At 44.4% G+C, this 19,695-nt stretch overlaps 1 protein-coding gene across 1 annotated transcript in view; it reads right to left on the bottom strand.

The window, feature by feature from the left end:
- Positions 1-19,695, bottom strand: part of LTBP1 (latent transforming growth factor beta binding protein 1) — a 1,238,788-nt gene that overhangs the window by 774,495 nt on the left and 444,598 nt on the right. The window contains exon 5 of the mRNA XM_085612185.1: positions 13,166-13,333. Within this exon, the coding sequence (XP_085468311.1) occupies positions 13,166-13,333 (168 nt within the window). The remainder of the gene's footprint in view (positions 1-13,165; positions 13,334-19,695) is intronic.

Here is a 19,695-nt window from a genome sequence, read left to right as displayed (position 1 = left end):
GGGCCAGGAAGGGGAGTAAGTAAAGTTTTGGCAGGATGGGGGTTATAATATCATATTTAAGCAAGCCATGAATGAGTTTTGCTGTGACATCTGGCATGCCCTTATATCGCAGCACTCTGGAGTCTGGGTGGCCGTAGAGCAGGGTATTCCCATCATCCAGATGTGAGAGTATGAAGTGTTGAACTACAGGTCCAAAGTCCCTTTCTGGGAGGAACGGTTTCACTTTCTTATGTAAGGAGAGCAGGTGCCAGGTCATCTAGGTTGTCCTGGCAATGTGTTCCATTAGGTTGGTGTCCTGGATGAATCCAAGTAGCATGGCGTTTGATGAGAGCTGGGGTATAAGGTCTTCAAGAGTCATGTCATTGAGTACAGGTTTAAATGTACTTATGCTCTACAACTTCTGCTCTCTTGTCACTGTTATGCTCCTTTACTGTAATTGTGCTTTTGCCACTCTACTATTTATCCCTCACCACCTTAGGGTGCCCCATCTGGTTTATTTTAATTCCCTCTCTTGGTCACTAAACCTGACAAATGGATGATGCTGAGCCATAGATATATGCATGTAGGTTTTGTACCATTTCCTAATTCTTTGAACAGTGTTTTGATACCTTTATGAACGTGTTACACATACAATGAAATTGACTGACATAAGAGTCATGTCATTGAGCCAGTTTGTACTGTGCTTTGCTTTTTGTTCTTGGCAAATGACAGTGATTCTGGTTTGGTGTGGCTGAGCGTCAGGATGGTGCTAGACACCCAGGTCTGAATATGGTGCAGGCAGTATTTAAGGCATTAGATGTGTGGTTAATGGGATGTGAATGAGGTTGGATACATGTGTTGTGAGGATGCTGTGTGAATGTTCATGTAGTCTGAGTCTGAGTATGATTGCAGGGATGGGCAGTGTGGGTTGCTGAGTGAGGCACATGATTATATCTCACATTGTAGGTTGCAGAAGAAAGGTGGTTCATGTCCAAGACCCCTCCTGACTCTAGCAATCCAAAAGACAATGCTCTTATCAGCCCCCCCCCCCTTCCTTAACAGGCCTAAACAAGGAATACCATTTTCTATGTCTGCCATTTTCCGGTGTCACCTGGATGATGGGGTGCCCTGAGGAGTTGACTGAAGTGGGGGAGAAAGCAGGAGGTGATGTCAGTTCTTGGAGAGGCAGATGCTGGAAGTACAATGAGGTCACTTCTTTATAGAAGTGGATGCTGGGAAATGCATCAATGTCACTTCCTGCATAGGTAGATGATGGATAATGAAGTATGTTTTTGTAGGATACCAGTGATGTCACTTTTTGATGAAGAAAAAGATGCTAGGAAATGCAATTAAGTCACTTCCTGTACAGGTGGATGATGGGAAATTTAATGCAATGATGTCGCTTCTAGTGGAAATGGATGATAGAGAATGAAGTCAACATGTCTGTCTTCTTTAAATATGGTTTTGACCGGAAACGAGTGATAATGTCCTATGAGGGCGAGAAAGAACCACCTCCCTGTCATGTCCATAAAGGGAAGCCAGTTATGTCACTATCTGGGGAGGTGGACCCTGGGAAGTGCAATAAAGAGGTAGATTACTCTATTAAATTTAGCCTTACAGCAGCTTTTGCCTGGCTACATCAAAATCAGCTGGTGTGCAACACTGACAAAACCGAAATTCTCTTTTTTGGCACCTCAGCACCCTCCTGCTGTTTGGGCAGATGTTGGCCAGATGGTTTCATTTACCCTGTGTCCCATATAGACACAGCGAGGAATCTGGGAGTCAAGTTTGATAGTTGCCTGTCTTTCCTACCCCATATTAGCGCACTGACTATGTGCTTTGGTATATTTATGGCATTGAAAAACAGTATGTTTCTTCTCTCCTTTACTGCCAGGAAAACAGTTATCCAGGCTGCCAGGCTCTTTGCCAGGGCCGGTTTTCGGCCGATTTTGTTACAGGGCCGATTTTGCAGCTATGCTGCAAAAACGGCCCTGTAACAAAAACGGCCCCCAGGGGCCCAAAACCGGCCCCCACCCGTGCGGCACACTGGGGGATTGCCCGGTGCCCGCTATGGCCAGTCCGGCCCTGGTACTGACTTTGCGTGGGGGCGCCTATTTGCTAGTTTATATTGTTTTTAAAAGCACCCGCTATAGCGTTCCTGGCCTCCAGCAATTTTCAACCAACAATAAAAATGTCAAGATAACTCTGGTGATTGATGTTCTTCCTTGAAAGAGACCGAAGATTTTGATTCATCATAAGGTAGTGCAGAGAGTTAATGTGCCTGCTGCAAAGAATGTGTACCATGCAAATCACAAAGTGAACATAAGGTAAATAGGTCAGGGGGTTACTGCTTTATTCAGAGATTTCCTTTTGTTACATGCAGTTTATAAGGTAAAATCCTAATAAATAACAGTGAGCTATTAACTGTCATCAAAGAACTTAAATGCAGATTTCAAGTATAGATTATTAGAGCGTATTGGTTTTTTTCCCCAGACTTTCAATATCCTAATGTTGTACAAAGTGTTGATTTGGATATAAATCAATTACAATTATCAAAGATAATCCCCAACCATGGTGTTACGTTTTAAATTCTGAGCTTGTGCTTCTCCAGACCAAGCCTCCGGCCTAAACTATACTGCCTACCAGTAAAGATGATATATAAATCCTACCCTCTGTGTATTATGTAACGTTTCCTATACATTGATTTATACACATGTGATTGATTGTAATGTGTGTGCAATATAAAGTGCTCTGACACCCTTCACTTTTATGAGTGACAATATAAAACTAATTAAATGCATCTGAGTGAGCGTGGTTATGGAGACTGTTAAGGGGTGGTAATGCTGGAATCCGTTGCGGAGGTGGTCATTGAGGGGAGGCCAAAAAACATTGTCGCACTGGGCGCCACCAGTGCTAAAGCCGGCCCTAGGTGCGCCTCTTACTAAATTTACCTAAGAGAGCAAGGATCTTGAGTCATCTTTCCTCTCTGCACTGGCTCCCAGAGAGGAAGAGAATTCTGTTTAAAGCCTTGGCAATGATGTTGCAGGCTCTCCACAATATTAGCCCTGGATACCTGGCTTCCTGTATTCTTTCTACAATCCAGCGAGGAGCCTACAGTCCTCTCATCAGGCTCTGGCCAGAGTGCCGAGAGTGAGACTGTCAAAGATTGGAAGGTGCTCCTGTTCCGTGTTAGGGCCTTCTGCATCGAACTCTCTCCCGATACATCTGAGACAAGGAACGTCAGAACCTATTTTTAGGAAGGGATTAAAAATCTTGGTTATTCACCATGTATTCTGGCTTGCTCCTGGATTAGCGCTGGGACACTCCTAGGAGCCTCTGTGCGCTTTATTTAACGGTTTCATCATCATCATCATAATGAATGATCCTCTCTTCACACTTGTCTCACACCACCTTGTATTTCAATTATTCATGTTTTCCTCTTAAATTCCTTCTGACCTATATATTATTTTTGAAACACAAGTTTTCATTTTCAAATCCTATTCTTTCTGTTGCACAAGCTCTTAAGTTACAACTATGCAGTAGTCATTCCCTCCTAACTTTGCATGTTGCCAAAGCAGATACCTATACCTCTTTTTACTTCATCTTGACCAACTGAACTTCTATTCTCCTTAGCTTCCAAGCTTATTCTTTTTCCCTGCTTCCGTCAATTCTATGACTCGTAATTCTTCTCTCTCCTCCTCTCCTTTGCTTCTCACCACTGGCTTTTTTCTTATTCACCACTTCTTTTTCGATTCCCTGCCACTACCTTTAAATGTACTTATGCTCTACAACTCCTGCTCTCTTGTCACTGTTATGGTCCTTTACTGTAATTGTGCTTTTGCCACTCTACTATTTATCCCTCACCACCTTATGGTGCCACATCTGGTTTATTTTAATTCCCTCTCTTGGTCACTAAACCTGGCAAATGGATGATGCTGAGCCATTGATATATGCATGTAGGTTTTGTACCATTTCCTAATTCTTTGAACAGTATTTTGATACCTTTATGAACGTTGTACACATACAATGAAATTGACTCACATAAAAGTAAATAGATGGTTTGAACACAGATGCATCATTTTGCTTGATCCATCATATAAGACAATTCACTTGTGGGAGCTGTTGCCATTGGTCAAAGATCAAGTGTTCAGATATGTATCCATATGTGAGTGGCCTACACGTGCTCCCCCTCTTGTAGCCATCTTGCAGGACCAAGGGTAGATCAACAGAAATAGATATAGAACTACACGACCTGTGTTTGTGTTCATTAGTACTGCAGAGGAATTATTTGTAATAGCGAAAATGTGTCAGAAATCTACCCAAATAAAGTATAAGTATAAGTATAAAGAAGCTTATTAAGCGCTCGAATGCCATGCGGTGTCTTGGCGCTGAAGTGAGTACGGTCAATGAAGAGAGGAGCGAGGCGATAGTGAATGTTAAACAACTGGAGCTTCAGGGCCTTCCTAAAATATGAAAAATTCTGTTGAAGTCGCATAGCCACTGGTAACTTATTCCATAGTTTAATTGCACACCCGGCAAATGAGCGACCGCACCATCTTGCCAAAAGGAAACACCCCACACAATAATTAGATATCTGGCTCTTAAATATAGATGTCGCATGAAAGAGTTGGATAATAACGTCTATTAAGCATTAAATAGTTCATGACTGACTGTGAAGAGCAAGTTAAATTAATTTAAATTATATACTCCTGCTGCATCTCCTGTCCACCATCAGTCTATGTATGGCTCTCTGAGTGCCGGTGTGAAGTTACAATGAATAATTTATTATTTTGACTTTAACTGGAGAGTCAAACTCTCAAAAATGTGATTACCAGCCTTTGTGCATTTTATATTTAGCTGTGATGTAACTCTCACATATTCTGAAAATACTTTTCTTTCTTTTTAGGCATGCTAGAAATGAAATAAGTTTTCACATGACCCAGTACTTTTGTTACAGAGCACAGTGAGACGAGGGTGAAAAGGAAGAACGCAGTAGAAAGATGAATGTGTATAGTTAGCAGTAGATTTATGAAGAAAGACATCTAGAAGGCAAACCACGAACAAGTGCATAAACTGAACATTCTCTACTAATGCATAGAATATTGTGCAGGTAAATCACAGATGGGCGTAATCAAGGCCATTGCAATTATTAAACAATGCAGGACAATAATTATGCCACCAATTTGACTAAATTATGTAGCAGAGAAAGGAAAATTATGTAGTGTATTATGTACTTTAAAGCAAATCATACAATGTATTCTGTGGCATTATCTAGCTATGCTGACATTAAATCACACATAGCTGTATGTATGTAAACGTATGTAGCGTAAATCAAGCTTCACTGCAACAGAGTGCTTTGACAAAGGGGGTTTTCTGAAGAGTGGGACTCAACAGAATGGAGTGCATGACAGTTTCTAGTGAGGGTGAGAATGTTAGATGGGGAGTAAGAAAAATTATAAGGTGACGAATTAGCACATAGGATAGGAAAGAATGTGAGGGTTGTGTTGCACGTGACTTAAGGCCTAATTACGAGTCTGTCAGTCCTTGGACCGCCAGACTCGTGGTGGGGCGGCGGTCTTCCGACTGCAACATTACGACGTTGACAGTCGTGCTGCCCTGGGACTGCCGACACCGCCAGGGATCCGCTGTTCCCTGGCGGTGGCACGTGTGTTTGAGGCAGCAATATGTTTGGCAGGACCGCTACGGTACTGCCAAGCATTTTTACGACTTTCCTCACCACCACTGATTTCATGGAGGTCTTCCCTCAATGAAAACATTGGTGGTGAAGAATGTGGCCCCCTTGTGCCTCACTCCATGTGGATGCACACAGTGGAGCACAACATATGCCCCCCTGTGTGCATACACCTCCCAGTTCCAGCACTGCATGGACTTCACAGTCCATGCCTTGCTGCAACTTCCTTTGACGTTCCCATTGCGGTGCCTATTTTATAGGCACCACCATGGGACGCAAAAGAAACCACTCACCAGTGACTAAAAAAGTCATAATACGGCAGAAGGTTCTCATGCAGGTTTGGCGGTGCGGCGGTCCCACCACTGCACTACTAAACTCGTAATCGGGCCCAAAGTGTGGCAGTGAGGGGAGATACTCTTCACAAAAGAGTTAGTGATTCATTCACAGAGTAATGACATGTTGCTTAAGTTGTTGGATGGCAGTTCCTTTTGGAAATTGAGAAAAAATTAATAATATCTAATCTAGACCAAAATGAAAATTCAGGCCCATCAAACTCTGGGCAACGCTTGGCCAGATGGTAGCTAAGCGGAATATCGCCCGTCATTGGGGAGCAGCAACACCACCGAGACTGAACGCCTGGAAGAATGATATGGACTGGTGTATGGTACGGGAGAAAACGGTATATGTAGCACGTGGCTGTCCCCGAAAATGGATAGTGATCTGGACTAAATGGAATATTTATCGTGGTAATATTTGTGAGCCCCCACATGTCCCCTCCTCTGACGAACCATTGACACCCTGATATGTATAGACAACGACCATCCTGTTTTACCCCACTGAGACAATGTACAAAGTCACTGCTTGATTTGCAAGTGTTTGACACCACTGTAATTAATGACTGACTGTATGCAATGACCAATCCACCTGAATTGTTCAATAAAAAGATTTTATTAAAAAATAAATTCAGGCCCATGGTTCTTAGCTGGAGAAGGCTTGAGATATTGTTATCATTTTATTTTACTTCAAGCCTGGCAATGCTGCTGTGGATGTTTCAAGAGCAAGTGGTAATCCTGATTGTGGTCATCAAGGATGGTGGGAGTTTGGAGTTCGTAGCATTACAGATGATGCAGTAGATCTTGTTCATGATGCAGATGGGCAGAGGCGTACTTCTGCCGTACCACTACTCAGGTGAGCTGCAGCATGGGTGATGCTATTTGGAGAAGTGAGGTGTGTTTCTAGTAGGACACCCAACAAGGTACAGCCTCCATTTATATGAGGTGAGACATGTGCTTGTACAGTGGGGTACTGATAGAAAGGCCCTCACTTTTCAAAGCAGACTCTTGGTGCAAGTCAACTTCCATCTCGTGGGCAGTGTGAGTCTTGGATCTGGGGGTGGTGTCTATGTAGCACCCCAGTGCTTTTGCATTGATAGGGAATGGAAGAATGAAGATTTCCAGATTCACTGGTAAGCGACCATTTTGATCTTGTTGTTGTTTGCTCTCACTCGTGAGTAGATGAAATTCCATCTTTGTAAAGTTGAGCTTGAGGCAGATCTTGGACATCTGTGCTACAATCGCAGCAAGGAAGACTTTCTGACTTTAATACGAAGCTCAGAAGAGAGCTTCAAGGAGAGCTAAGAGCCACGACTGCATACAGGGCCGGCTTTAGGGCAGTGCGACTGGTGAGGCCGCACTGAGCGCTGACCTGGGGTGCTGACCTGGGGGGGGCACTGTACTTAGCAACAACTTGGGATTTAAAAACACCTGCTGCTGAGTTCCTTGTGCATCCAGCTTTCATACAGCAATAAAAATGTCTAGATAACTCTTGTGATTATTCTTGCGAGAGAGAGATCGGAGTTTTGTTTTGCGGCATAAAGTAGCACAGATGGTTAATGTGCCTGCTGCAAAGAACATGCACCTGGATAGCTAAGAGGTTTGCTGCTTTTGCCACAGCGATTCATTTGAAGTGGGCTGGGTCCTGCCGGTGCTCAGCACCGGCAGTTCTAAAAAGCAGGTGTTGACACAATACCTATTGGGCTCTCCATTTTTGCCTTCACCCTCAGGGTGAAAACATAAATCTCAACTCTGCATCAATACCACCCTTCACTGCCTTTGATGTAACTTCAAAGAGACTTGTTACAGTTCTTTCATAGTTTCATCATTTCAGGACTTAGGCATTTACAATGTTATATACACCGAAGCTGCAGTTGTTGATAATTTATCTTATACAACTAACACCCATTGACAAAGCCAATAGTCCAGCGTGTTCTAGGTGTAATGTTACTTGTATTAGAAATCTGGATGCTATGACAACAGCACCAAAATACCAGTGGGGCGGTCAACTATGCTAAGCAAGGATTTTTGGCTTACGTGTTTTTAAGCCGCACCCTAAATTACATTGGCCACGCCCCTTTGAGAGACCCCTCCACTTTTTCATCCCACTTATAGCCTTCTTATTAGTAAAGCCATCCTTTACCAGTGCTTTAAATCAAATGAAATGTATGTCAGCTAGGGGCCATTTTGCCCGGTGGTAGTCATGGAATCTGAGGAGGAGGTCATGTGGGGGAGCCAACATGATTGTCGCACCAGGTGCCACCAGCACTAAAGCCGGCCCTGACTGCAAACATACCATTTGGAGCATTTTTAGTAACTTTGATTTACTTGAACTTGAATCCATTTTTTGTTGAATTATGCAAATTATGCAAAAGATGATGGATGATGCGGTGCCTGTTGCAAATCCATACTTATATAGAGAAAGCTAAGACTGCAAATCGATTATTTGTAGAGCCTTGTGGAAAAGAAAAGCAAAACTGCATTTTCTGGCTGTCATAAAAAGAAGAACATTTAAATATATGTTCAACAAATGTATACAAAACAGTTGCAATCGGCAATGCAGCGTAAATGCATGTGGTCTGATTTTAATTTGACCGTGAAATCTTGCTTGAAAAGAAGAGATGACTCAGATTTACTCCAACAGTCCAAGCGGGATATTAGCGGTGAAAGTGAAGAGGAACAGGCACATGGGACTGACAGGAAGTGTGTGGGAAAGGGCAGAGAAAGGGAAACTAAGATTGCTGCTTTGAAACTATGAATCACATTCAGAAATCTGAAAGCAATTCAACACCGCAAAACTCAAGCCTTTCATGACGTTAAAAAGTTGGGGGTCCCTGGGATTTCGCAAAAGAAAATAAACTGACAGATAGGAACATTAGTGTGAAGCATAGCAGTAAGGTTACTCAACTAGATCAAAATACCACAATGTGTCAAATGAAACTTGTTACCATGAGAGGATTCTTGCACGCCCTAGACCACAAACACTTGTTTTGTTAATGGCTAAGCCAGAACAAGAAGGAGAACCACATGAAAACCTCACTGTCCAGAGCAGCAGCACAAGATTATCAAAGGACAGTGCAACAGGGAAGAGCGGGTCTTGGTTGAGAAGCAATTGCCAACTTCATGAAAAGTGATTCATAAAACCATAGTGATGAAGTAAAGGAGGAGAACACAAAATTGTCAAATTTCAAATATGTGAATATTCCTATACAATGATATGCTTACATGATATGGAGGACGCCAAAGTCTGGGAGATGGTGCATTGCTTCCTTGATTTTAATGATCACATGTATTGATTCACCATACTCTTATTCGGATGTATGATGATACAACGCGTACCATCACAACGCGGTATGTTACATCGCGGTCTTGACAATGCAAGTCATTACATCGACTTGCGTTGGAGGGCGCTGGATTTAGGAATAGTGTGAATTACTATTCCAACTCCAGTCCACGTACAGTAGGGAAGGTGTTGGAATAGTAATTCACACTATTCCTTAGTCTAGAGCGCCCTCCAGTGCAAGTCGGTGTAACGACTTGCGTTGTCAAAACCACGATGTAACCATACCGCGTTGTAATGGTTGCGTGGTAAAGGATGTTTCCCGTTGTGAGATCCATCGCCCCTCAGGGGTAAAGTGAGTATCAGTACCACGTGCTCTTAGTAAGGCAACTGAATTTTATGTTCGACCCCTGCCAATTTTTTAAGTATTGGGACCATATGTCTAGTATGTTCAGACATGTTCATTCGGTGCAGTATCTGTGGAGCTCAATGTACTGCTCATGTGAGTACTTCTACATACTACATACATGAGGGGCAGGGACAGGAAGCGGGTCACTGTAATCTCAGTTTACTCCTAGGGTCGGCTCCAGGGAGTAGCAATTCTGAGTGGAAGCTAGGCACTATGCATTAGGGTGGCACCACAATGCCTCTATGATCGTGAAATATCCCCCCCCCCCCAGTAGAAAATGCGGTGTCAAATATCCTTATGTCACCCATGAGAGCGTTTCTATAGCGCTTCCTGTCGGGATATGAGCGGCTCTCACAGCAGCCATGCTGACAGCTCTTGTAACTGTCGCATGTGACTGGCTACCTGTCAGCAAGACATGAGTAGGGGACCACAGATCAGTCAGGAAGATATCCGAAGCTCTTCTCGTAAAGAGGTGCGTACATTTGAAAATTTGTTGAAAACTACTGTTGTGGACCCATATGCAACATACGTTAAAACATAAATCGTTTTGTTAAATTGACCCCTGCTTTTGCGTGCTGACAGCTAAACGCCTTTCCTTGTATGTGGGCACTTGGTTGATGATTGATGTTAGTGCATGCTAGATTAACAGTGGGGTCACCCTGGGTGAATGTTTGATGGCCTTGCATAACACTGAAGGGAATGTGGGCTTGTGGCAACTGAAACTTACTAACCCAGCAAGTCTTTGCCATCTAATTGTCTGAATTCTCTACATACTTCCAATACCTACGATAACATCTAGTTTATCAGGAATCAATGTTTTTAAGTATAGTGTTCTGGTTTGCAGGGGAACATTCCTCTCACCGTGATTATCATAAAAGCAATTACGCAACAGTATGCAAACATTCATACCAAACTTCTACAGTAGTGTGCGCGCTCTTTGCATATTTGCCATTTAAGGGCACATTTGAGCTCATTCATGTTTACGCAACACATTTCATTTTTTTACATAACATTTCAATGACAGTTACAAAACACTGCTTTATCATTGGTCCTACAGGCTACATTATGAATGTGTGCGATCCTGCAGGGCACCACTGTGCACCTTCCTTTATGCGTCTGCACATACGTTTAACTCCCAATTTCTCTAACTATGAGCATGATCAGAACCAAAGAAAATGTACGTTTGCTCACTGCTTCTGAGATGTGTTGGATGTTTCACACACTTTGTTGCAAACACAATACCCGTCAGGTTGGGTTCTAAGTCTAAATCGAAAGGTTTAGGTTGACCGGGTGGTTCCACGTAGCCATGGTTCCAGCACTCAACCAAAAGCATTCTGGTCGTTTTTGATCACCTCATTTGCATCTCTTGGACCTGGGTACTAGGTTGCACTGGTTTGTAAAACAATGGACAGTGAATGGAAACGTGTCTCCCAGCAGTATGAAATCTCCTGTCACCTCTAGAAAAGGTAAACTACCAACCAAATGAACCACAATTTAACCCCTTCGCCGCGGCAGGAATTCCGCCGCGGCGCTGGGGGGGTTTGGGGGCAGTTGCGGTGGCACTGTGCTCGTGACGGAACCCCTCCGTCACGAGCCACGGGTGAGCTGTGCTCATGACGGAGTGGTTCCATCACGTCTCCGCCCACTGCGCTAATCGCCTGCACAGGTGGAGAATTAGCGCCGCGTGGGCGGAGCGGCCGCCAACGGCCGCAGCATGACGGAACCACTCCGTCATGAGCACACGGCACCCGTGGCTCATGACGGAGTGGTTCCTTCATGAGCACGGAAAGGGTTAAACCAATTGGCCTACTTGGTGACCACGGAACTCTGCATGACCGGCGTTCATGGCTTGCCTGTTTTGCCCACAGTGTTTTACAAGCTGGGTATTCAGACCGATGCTGGATACAAAAGAAGACCCAGAATGCAACGTACAGAAACTAGGGAAGCCTCACATGGAGAACTGAGAACAACGCAGGCAGCTCTGCCGTTCTATGCATATAAAATATATATCCATTTTGCTCGTCTGCATTTCAAGTTGCTTTTTCTTAAAAGCATTGGACAGCTGGTGCTCGGTGCTCAGCAAAGCTGTTTGCATTCTCCCTGCACTTCAATCAGGCGCCTCTATATTGTATGTCATATTAACATACGTCTCCTTATGAGTTATGGACCACAAATCTGCCGAGCGGCAGCAGGCGCAGTAAACCTGCTGTAATGAGCATATGAGGGTTGGGGGGAGGTAGTGTGAAGATCTTGACAGGAGACACCCTGTGAAACCATGCTTTGCATTTAAGCCTGCTCATCTTAGTGCGGATATATGGCACAGAGGGGAAAAATCACCCTGCTGGCCTGTTCTCACGGTTCATAAATCTCTTTGCGCTTATACCATCCAGCATCACTCTGCTGAATGTGCATTCATCAACTTCTTTCCTGTTCACCACAGCCGGGGTATACCTTTAACTCTTTGTATATTAAGGGCCTTATCTACAACAAAGTAACGCAGTGCTGTGCCGCAAGCCATTTGGCTGTGCCAAGATGCGTTACTTTGGAAGCAAACAGATGCGTCATATCTACAACGACATGATTGATCCATTTGTTCTTTCCTTCGATGGCGCACAATTGGCTGCCATGCGCCGATGCAGGCACCCTTGCACCATGCGTGCCTGTTTCATGGGGATGATTGTTTTTGTGCAGGCAAGGACCCCTTCCTGCACAAAAACAATCACAAGAGGTGTTTTCCTCTTTTTATGGTAGCACGCATAGAAAGAGGAAAAAACGAGGAGACACAAAAACATTTCTCCTCGTTGCACCTCCCTACGCCTCCCCTGGGGAGGCATAGCATGCTGACGCATTTCCAGGTTTATGTTTTCTCGTAAATCTGGAAATGCTGAAAAATCCATGGGTGTTGCGTGGGAGCACCCACAGCAACACCCATGGCACGCCCCTTCCACGTAAAGTGATGCGTGATAAGGGGCCGTATTTACAAGGACAGGAAAAGCCACGCAGGGTGGCTTTACGTGGCCTTGTAAATATGGGGCAACACACCGTGCCACCAGTGCGTCACAGAAAGTGATGCACTGGCGGCGCAAGGGGCTGGTAAATATGCCCCACAGCACTTTGCTTCATTGGCAGCTTTCTACAGTACCACAAGCCCAATGAGGGGCAGAAAGCTGTACACCAAAGGAGTTTCTGCCAGTAGAAACATAACACAGGATCTAACATATAATGTAATAATATCATACTGCAAAATTTAAAATATAATGATATGAAAAATGTACAAATTGGCCAAGACATATCCCTACCAATGCAGGCATGTAGTAGAGTGCACAGTGTAAAAGAGAAGCCATTACTAGCTGACTTTGGCTGGTTATTCTGACTTACAGGATGGGACGAACAGCCAGGCATGAACATGTAATGATGCATTGTAGACTGACTGGAAAGAGTGACAGGCCCCGCCCCGCCCTTCCGGTACTCACCTACGCGGAAGTTGGTGGACGTCAGGGTGTCGGCGGCATGGCCGTTCTCGCTGATCAGCGTGGTGGTGTTGCCCTTCTCGCAGCTGTTCTGGCAGTTGCCCTTGGTGCACGTCACTTTGCAGATGCTGGGCGTGAAGACGACCTTGATGCGGCCGGTGTGGTTCACCACTGCGGGCGGGGTCAGGGAAAAGAACAGAAGCAGACACATCAGTCGGCCATCCACTGACTTCCTTTCCATTTCTAAGCGGCGCAAAATGCAAGAGATATCTTCAGAGGGTGGATTGCGGCCTTCTGCGGGAAATGAGACCCGACGGCGGGGTGTACTTGTGACAGACAAGCCGCTGGAGAAGGACTGTGTATTCCAGAGCTTGCACGCGCTCCTCGGGCAGACAAAGCCCAGCACTGAGGGGCTGACAGCTTAAATAGGCCGCCCTAGCAGGCAGAGCGAGCGCGGGGAGGCTGGCCGCGCACCTACGGGGGAATCAAACCTTTGGGTCGTCCTACACATATTTGTGCTATTCTTGAAGCCATTGAGTCACTCCGCAGCGGCCCGAGCCCTGGAAATGTTTTAGGCATGCGCCATGTCTGAAAACATCTGTCTCAGATCTCCTGGCACCCCAGCCGCAATGAGCAAACCCTGTGACGCAGCTGCCTGGACGCGGGTGCATTTTTTTCAGTTACGTTTTTTCACAGCTTGTTGGCAATATTCTTCCAAGTGGATTTTTTTTGTATCAAGGCCGAAGTTAAACAAACTAGAAAGCACTTATATGTGAACATGATTTTATGTATGTTAGGCTGCTCGAGGCCCATTCGGTGCATCCCTGCTCTTACTTACCACTGGAAAACATGCAACACATGCCATGGGTTACTCATAATTTGGAAAAGTTAAACTCTGTATCAGTCTATATATTTTAAACTCAGGGATGATAACAATCTAACTATCTATAGCATGGTTATTTCCTGATAGTTCAACTGCAAACGACTTTTCACACCAACATTCTGTGAAACGCTTGTTTGGAGAAGTGCATGCACCCTTTCCCTAAAACATCTTTCCTCGATACACAAGATTCTAAGGAAAAAGCACTACTAAAGAGAAGATGAGGCAAGGGTGGGGCTGCTGGGTATTTCACACTAGGAAACGGTCTGTGTCACACTGGGAAACGGACGTGCTAGGCGTAGGCTTCCTGTGTCTTCCTCCATCTTTTGTGTTTTAGGTCAAGCCTGTGCAGCACGTGCGCTGCTCTGCGAGGCATGCTGTATTCAGGTAGGGAATTGGAGCTCTGCCCACTCTCAGCCCGTATTTTTCATTGGCTTGTGTCATTATCCACTGTAACCTGTGGCTTTTCATTGGTCAATAGACTTAGTAGTCCCTCCTTAGTACGCCTTGTCTCATTTCGTAACCTACCATGGCGCCCCCCCCTGTTACGTGTGTTGTTACTCGATATGCTTTAATTACAGCCTCTGAGCATAATTTTCTCAAATAGCTTTGTCCTTCCTGCTGTTGCAGGCAGGACACACTCTCTCCTAATGCTTTTTTTATTTGTATACAATTCCTTTTATTTATCTGTTTTAAAAACAACACACAAATAAAAGGCATTGTCATTTACAATGCCAATAGCTCAAACTTTAGCAAAGGCAAGACCTACTGCATTGCAAATGCTTGTTCCTTCAGTGCTCCTCGATCTACCTGTCCCACTAGAAAACAGAAGGAGAGGAGGGCATCCTCTGAACATGAGAGGCACAGTGAGCATGAGCAGAGCTCTCTGAACAGTGAAGCTGAGGCAGCCTTTCTGTCTGGATCTACAAAAATAGTGTAGCAAAGGTGTCATGAGAACCAAAACAAGCTAGGAACTTGCCCCTCCCCCAGGGTCCCTTAGTTGAGTAGTAAAAGTCATAATTGTGGTGCAGAGGGTCCCTCACAACTCTTCCCCCCAGTGCCACTGCACCTTCTGCACCGCTATTAGCGACACCACATGTCTACAGTGCTATTGTTTAATCCGACAAGTTATTACTGGTTATTGGAAACTATTGCTTCTCCATTTTAGGCCCAATTAGGACAGAAGGTGAATGTTGGTCACACATAGTAAGAATACTGTCTCTCTAAAGTAAATGTTCTCTCCCTAGATTGCCTCACCTAATCTCTCCTTTAGGAAGAGAGGCCTCCATGCTTCAAAGGACACTGTACAAGCCCACGTCTCCCCCACTAACACCTCACAATGTCTCTCTTGGCACATGCCATACAATAGACCAATTCCTATTATCCCTTCTCTCAACGAATGGACAAGGCTTTCTAGTGCCCTACCGACACATTGAGAGATATCAGGTGTGGTGTTTGGTGTTCTTGGAAGCACCACCCCAGCCACTATTGGGTGATAGAGGCCTCTAGGTTTCGCCTTTTGTCTATATGGCCATGAAGTTCAGAAATCAAATAATTTGTGAGCAAATCAGGGACCTGAACCCTTGGTCTATTCCAGTCCATTAACCAAAACAATTGTAGCAGCAATTTGGCAGAATATACTTGCTAATGCTTTAAAGTCAGAATTATTTTTCGTAGATGGAGCACATAACTTCTTGGTTAGAGTCCCCATGAGTAACTTCCCATTTACTATCATTATACTTACTCTTCAATGCCAGAAGGGCCATGGAATCCATTGTATAGCAAAGGTAGCCACTGTGCCAAGCCCAGCCCGTAGCAGCAATTGACCAACATCAAGTCTTTACTGCAGACAGCTTTTATATTTCAGAAATGTGGTGTTCAATGGGGATCAGACACATAACTCTGCAGTCAGGGGCTATCAGTCGAATGTGGCACAATGTGAAGATGAATGACCAAGGAAACAGCCGAGGGCATCATTTAGAGTTTGGAGGGGACAGGAAATCCTCTAATTCCTGGAGGAAACTCTAAACATAGAATAGAAACCACCGGCTGAATGTCCTCTATAACATTTTCCCTATGGTGAGGGAAATTCAGACAGAGGAGACGACTCCATATTTAGAGCTTCCTCTAGAAACTGAGCATTTTCAGTTTCCTTCAAACTCTAAATGATGCCCCAAAGGTGCATGTAAACTGCATGTTTTCCATGTCCATGGGGGTCTCTTATTGAATATGCAGGAAAGGACAAAGTACAAAGTAAAGCAAACCATCACCGCTGAGCAGAGTTTCAGGAGAACCAACTCTTATATTAACGCTTTATCTAGAATTCAGGTAATAAAATTCAAGGTCAGGGATGTAGTACCCACAGAATAGGCACTATCATACTAGTGCCACTTTTCTGGCCTTGCACTTTAAAGAGTGTTTCAAAATATTTTAGGACATACCCATCAGTACATAACATTGAGACAAAATGCAAGTTGTAGACCAGAGATTTGGTACTGTCTGGTTCTGGTGCATTGCACACTGAGGGATCAGGGCCCTTTCAAGGTTATGTTATGTTAATTTATTTCTTCTATAGCGCTCGGCTACTCCCAGGAGCATCCCGGCGCTTTGCTGAAGAACATTGGCAGACACAACAGAACGCAACCACAGAAAGGAGACAGAAAGAAGACAGGATTATCTGAGAAATAAAGTTTATTTAGTGAAAAGCCAAGTTTTAAGCTCCTTTCTAAAGGCGAGGAGACTGGGAGCCTGTTTAAGGGAAAATGGTAGTTCATTCCACTCCTTCGGGACCAGGTAGCGGAAGGAGCGACCACCCATCCTTGTGCGCCTAATGACCGGGACTGTCATTTTGAATAGCAAAGATGATCTCAAGGCCCTACCCGGTACATATCGGGAGAGACGTTTCCTTAAGTACTTAGGGCCAGAGCCATGTAGAGCCTTAAAGGCAAGAGTCAGGCACTTAAAGAGAATTCTTTTAGCGATCGGCAGCCAGTGTAAAGCATTTAATAGGGCCGTAGCGCCAGTTCTTCTTGGGAGCCCGTAGATAGCACGGGCTGCCGAATTCTGGACCACTTGCAGACGGGTCAAAAGATATTTTGGAAGACCCAAAAAAAGCGCGTTTGCGTAATCCAATCGCGATCCGATCAGAGCCTGAACAATAGTCTTCCTATGCTGAAAAGACAAAAGAGGAAGGAACTTTCTCAGCATCCGTAAGATGCCAAAACATTTACCTGAAAGGCACGAAACATGTGGCCCAAAGGACAATTCACTGTCCACGATCACTCCCAGGTTTTTGGCCTTAAGGGACACACTGTCAGGTGGAAACAAATCTTGAGGCCACCAGGCTTTCCAGTCTGGCTCAAAGGTGCAGCCAAAAAAGAGCAGTTCCGACTTGTCGGAATTGCACTTTAACCCATTGCACCTAAACCACTCAAAGACCGCCCCCAGACAATCCTTAATCTGTACGCCATCGAAGGTCCCGCCCCTGTCACAAGTGAAAAGGAGCTGGGTATCATCGGCGTAAGATATGATCTGGGCGCCAAAAGACTCCGCGACTGCCGCTAGAGGGGCCATAAAGATGTTAAATAGCAAGGGGCTAAGGATGGAACCCTGCGGTACCCCCACCTCTAGTGGAGCCATATCCGCGGAGAAAGGGGGCGCCCAGATCGTTTGTCGGTATAGGTACTTTATGCTAAGAAACGAGAGAAGGGGGTCCCATCCCATAGGAGAAGGGGGCCCTGAACCATTTGGGATTTTCATAAAGGGGGGCATTAAGGCAGAATACCACCATCAAGGAATAAATAAAGGAAAAACCATCCTGCCGGGCAATTATAGGGAGCCTGCAGAAATTCTCACTAAAGAGTTAAGGGCACTCGATCACTGAGTTCCGATATATCTAAAATGTATTAAATAAATTGTAACCCCCACAAATGGGGCTACAGACAAACTGTTGGAATTTCTCATGGACAGACCCTCCTACCTTGTCTACACTCTAGGGAGATGTAGCATAATCCAAGCCCCAGACCTCGGGACACAGACTGTGCCCTGTTGTGGTCCGCCATAATGGAACGCATGTAGCCCAAGAAACCATGGCAAAAGGACACAGACAAGATGCTCCTATAGATGAAGTAAGCGTACTGTCCCAGACTGCCTGGTTTAGAGGGCATCCTAATCTGAATAGTGACCGTGGATTATCACCTTTGAGGTGTCAAGTTTTTAGATGAGCATAGACTCGTATTCGTGCCAATGTTAGAGATTATGGTCCCCAGCATAAATGGAGGACTCTTATAGAATCAAGCGCATATAAAGTAACCTGGGGTCTGATCTCTAGGGGCTCTGGTGAAGCTTAAGTGGGTTTGTGAATTGTGTTGTCTGTTGTACAGGCAACATTTCCTTGCACGGGGGAGGATATTCACTGCTTGAATTAGGATGTCATTGGACAATTTCAGTTCCTGCAAATGGCCTTCAACTTCTAAATGTCAACACTAAGGCATTGATTAGGAGTGCTCCAGTTAAATACCAATAAGGCGGGATGCAGTGTTTACCAGGTGCAGCAAATAACCTAGTATTCTGAGTTGACATTCTCAAAAAAGGGAATTGCATGCAAAAATAGGTGCTTACTGCACATATTCCCTCAAGTATTGACTTATCCTGCATTTTCCCAACTAAATTTTTAGCAGGTTTGACCTGTCACAATTTACCATAGGAAAATTGCTGGCGGAGCAGTAATTACCACGGTACTCGGTATTTCCGTCTGTGTGCAAACAGGAACTTGCACAGGGATCAGAATTTTATTACATACTCATAATTAAGGTTTACGTTTGAACGAGGAATTGTGGGAGTATCTTGTAATTCGTTAAGGGGTTAAGACGTTCGTTTCGAGAATGCTTTTAATTACAAATCATTTTAGACAGTGATCCTCGAAACAGAGCCATCAGTTTCAAATACATGAGATGATAAGCACCTGTGTCTTTAATGCAGAAAGGGCAGTATACATATTTCCACTAGCATTTATCAATTAAAGCTGGCATAAATATGTTGTTGATTGCTGACACGGAAAATATTCCTCAACGGCAAAGTCCACTCTGCTAGATTTCTTACCACTGAAGTAAAATTACTACAAGCAGTAAATTCATCACCCTTCTGGTGATGGATTTACGACAAAAGATGTCTGTAAAATGCTCCCCAAAAAACCCCCACAGAAAATCGTTACAACCAGTTACTACATCCAGAAATAAAGGTTAGTTGCAGCCGCTAGCCACTTAAGTAAGGACAGAGCAGTCGTTTGTGGTAAATTGGCATTATGCCTGTCCCAACAGTTTACATCTGTTCAGGCAAACACTATAGTTATCGCCAAAAAGTACTTTTTTACTTCCTCTGTTGTGGCTGAAAATCATGCCAGTGGTACAAAATTAGTTTTTCTGTGGCTGAAAATGATGCCAGTTGTACGAAATTTGTTTTTCTGCCAACGATGATTGTACTCCTACTGGTCTTTACCGCAGAAGATCACATGTAATTACAATACCACTGAGATTGCCAACAAGCAGTGCAGTATCCTCAATTGTGTTAATGTACCATCTGTGGTATTTCTTCTGTAATATGGTCCAACACGACTGGTATTTTTGAAGAAGCTATGGGTGTAGATGGAAAGAAT

The sequence above is a fragment of the Triturus cristatus genome, chromosome 6 (assembly GCF_964204655.1).
Source record: "Triturus cristatus chromosome 6, aTriCri1.1, whole genome shotgun sequence".
NCBI classification, from domain to species: Eukaryota; Metazoa; Chordata; class Amphibia; order Caudata; family Salamandridae; genus Triturus; species Triturus cristatus.
The sequence above is the reverse complement of the archived record's forward strand: the minus strand, read 5'-3'. Positions and strand labels throughout refer to the sequence as shown.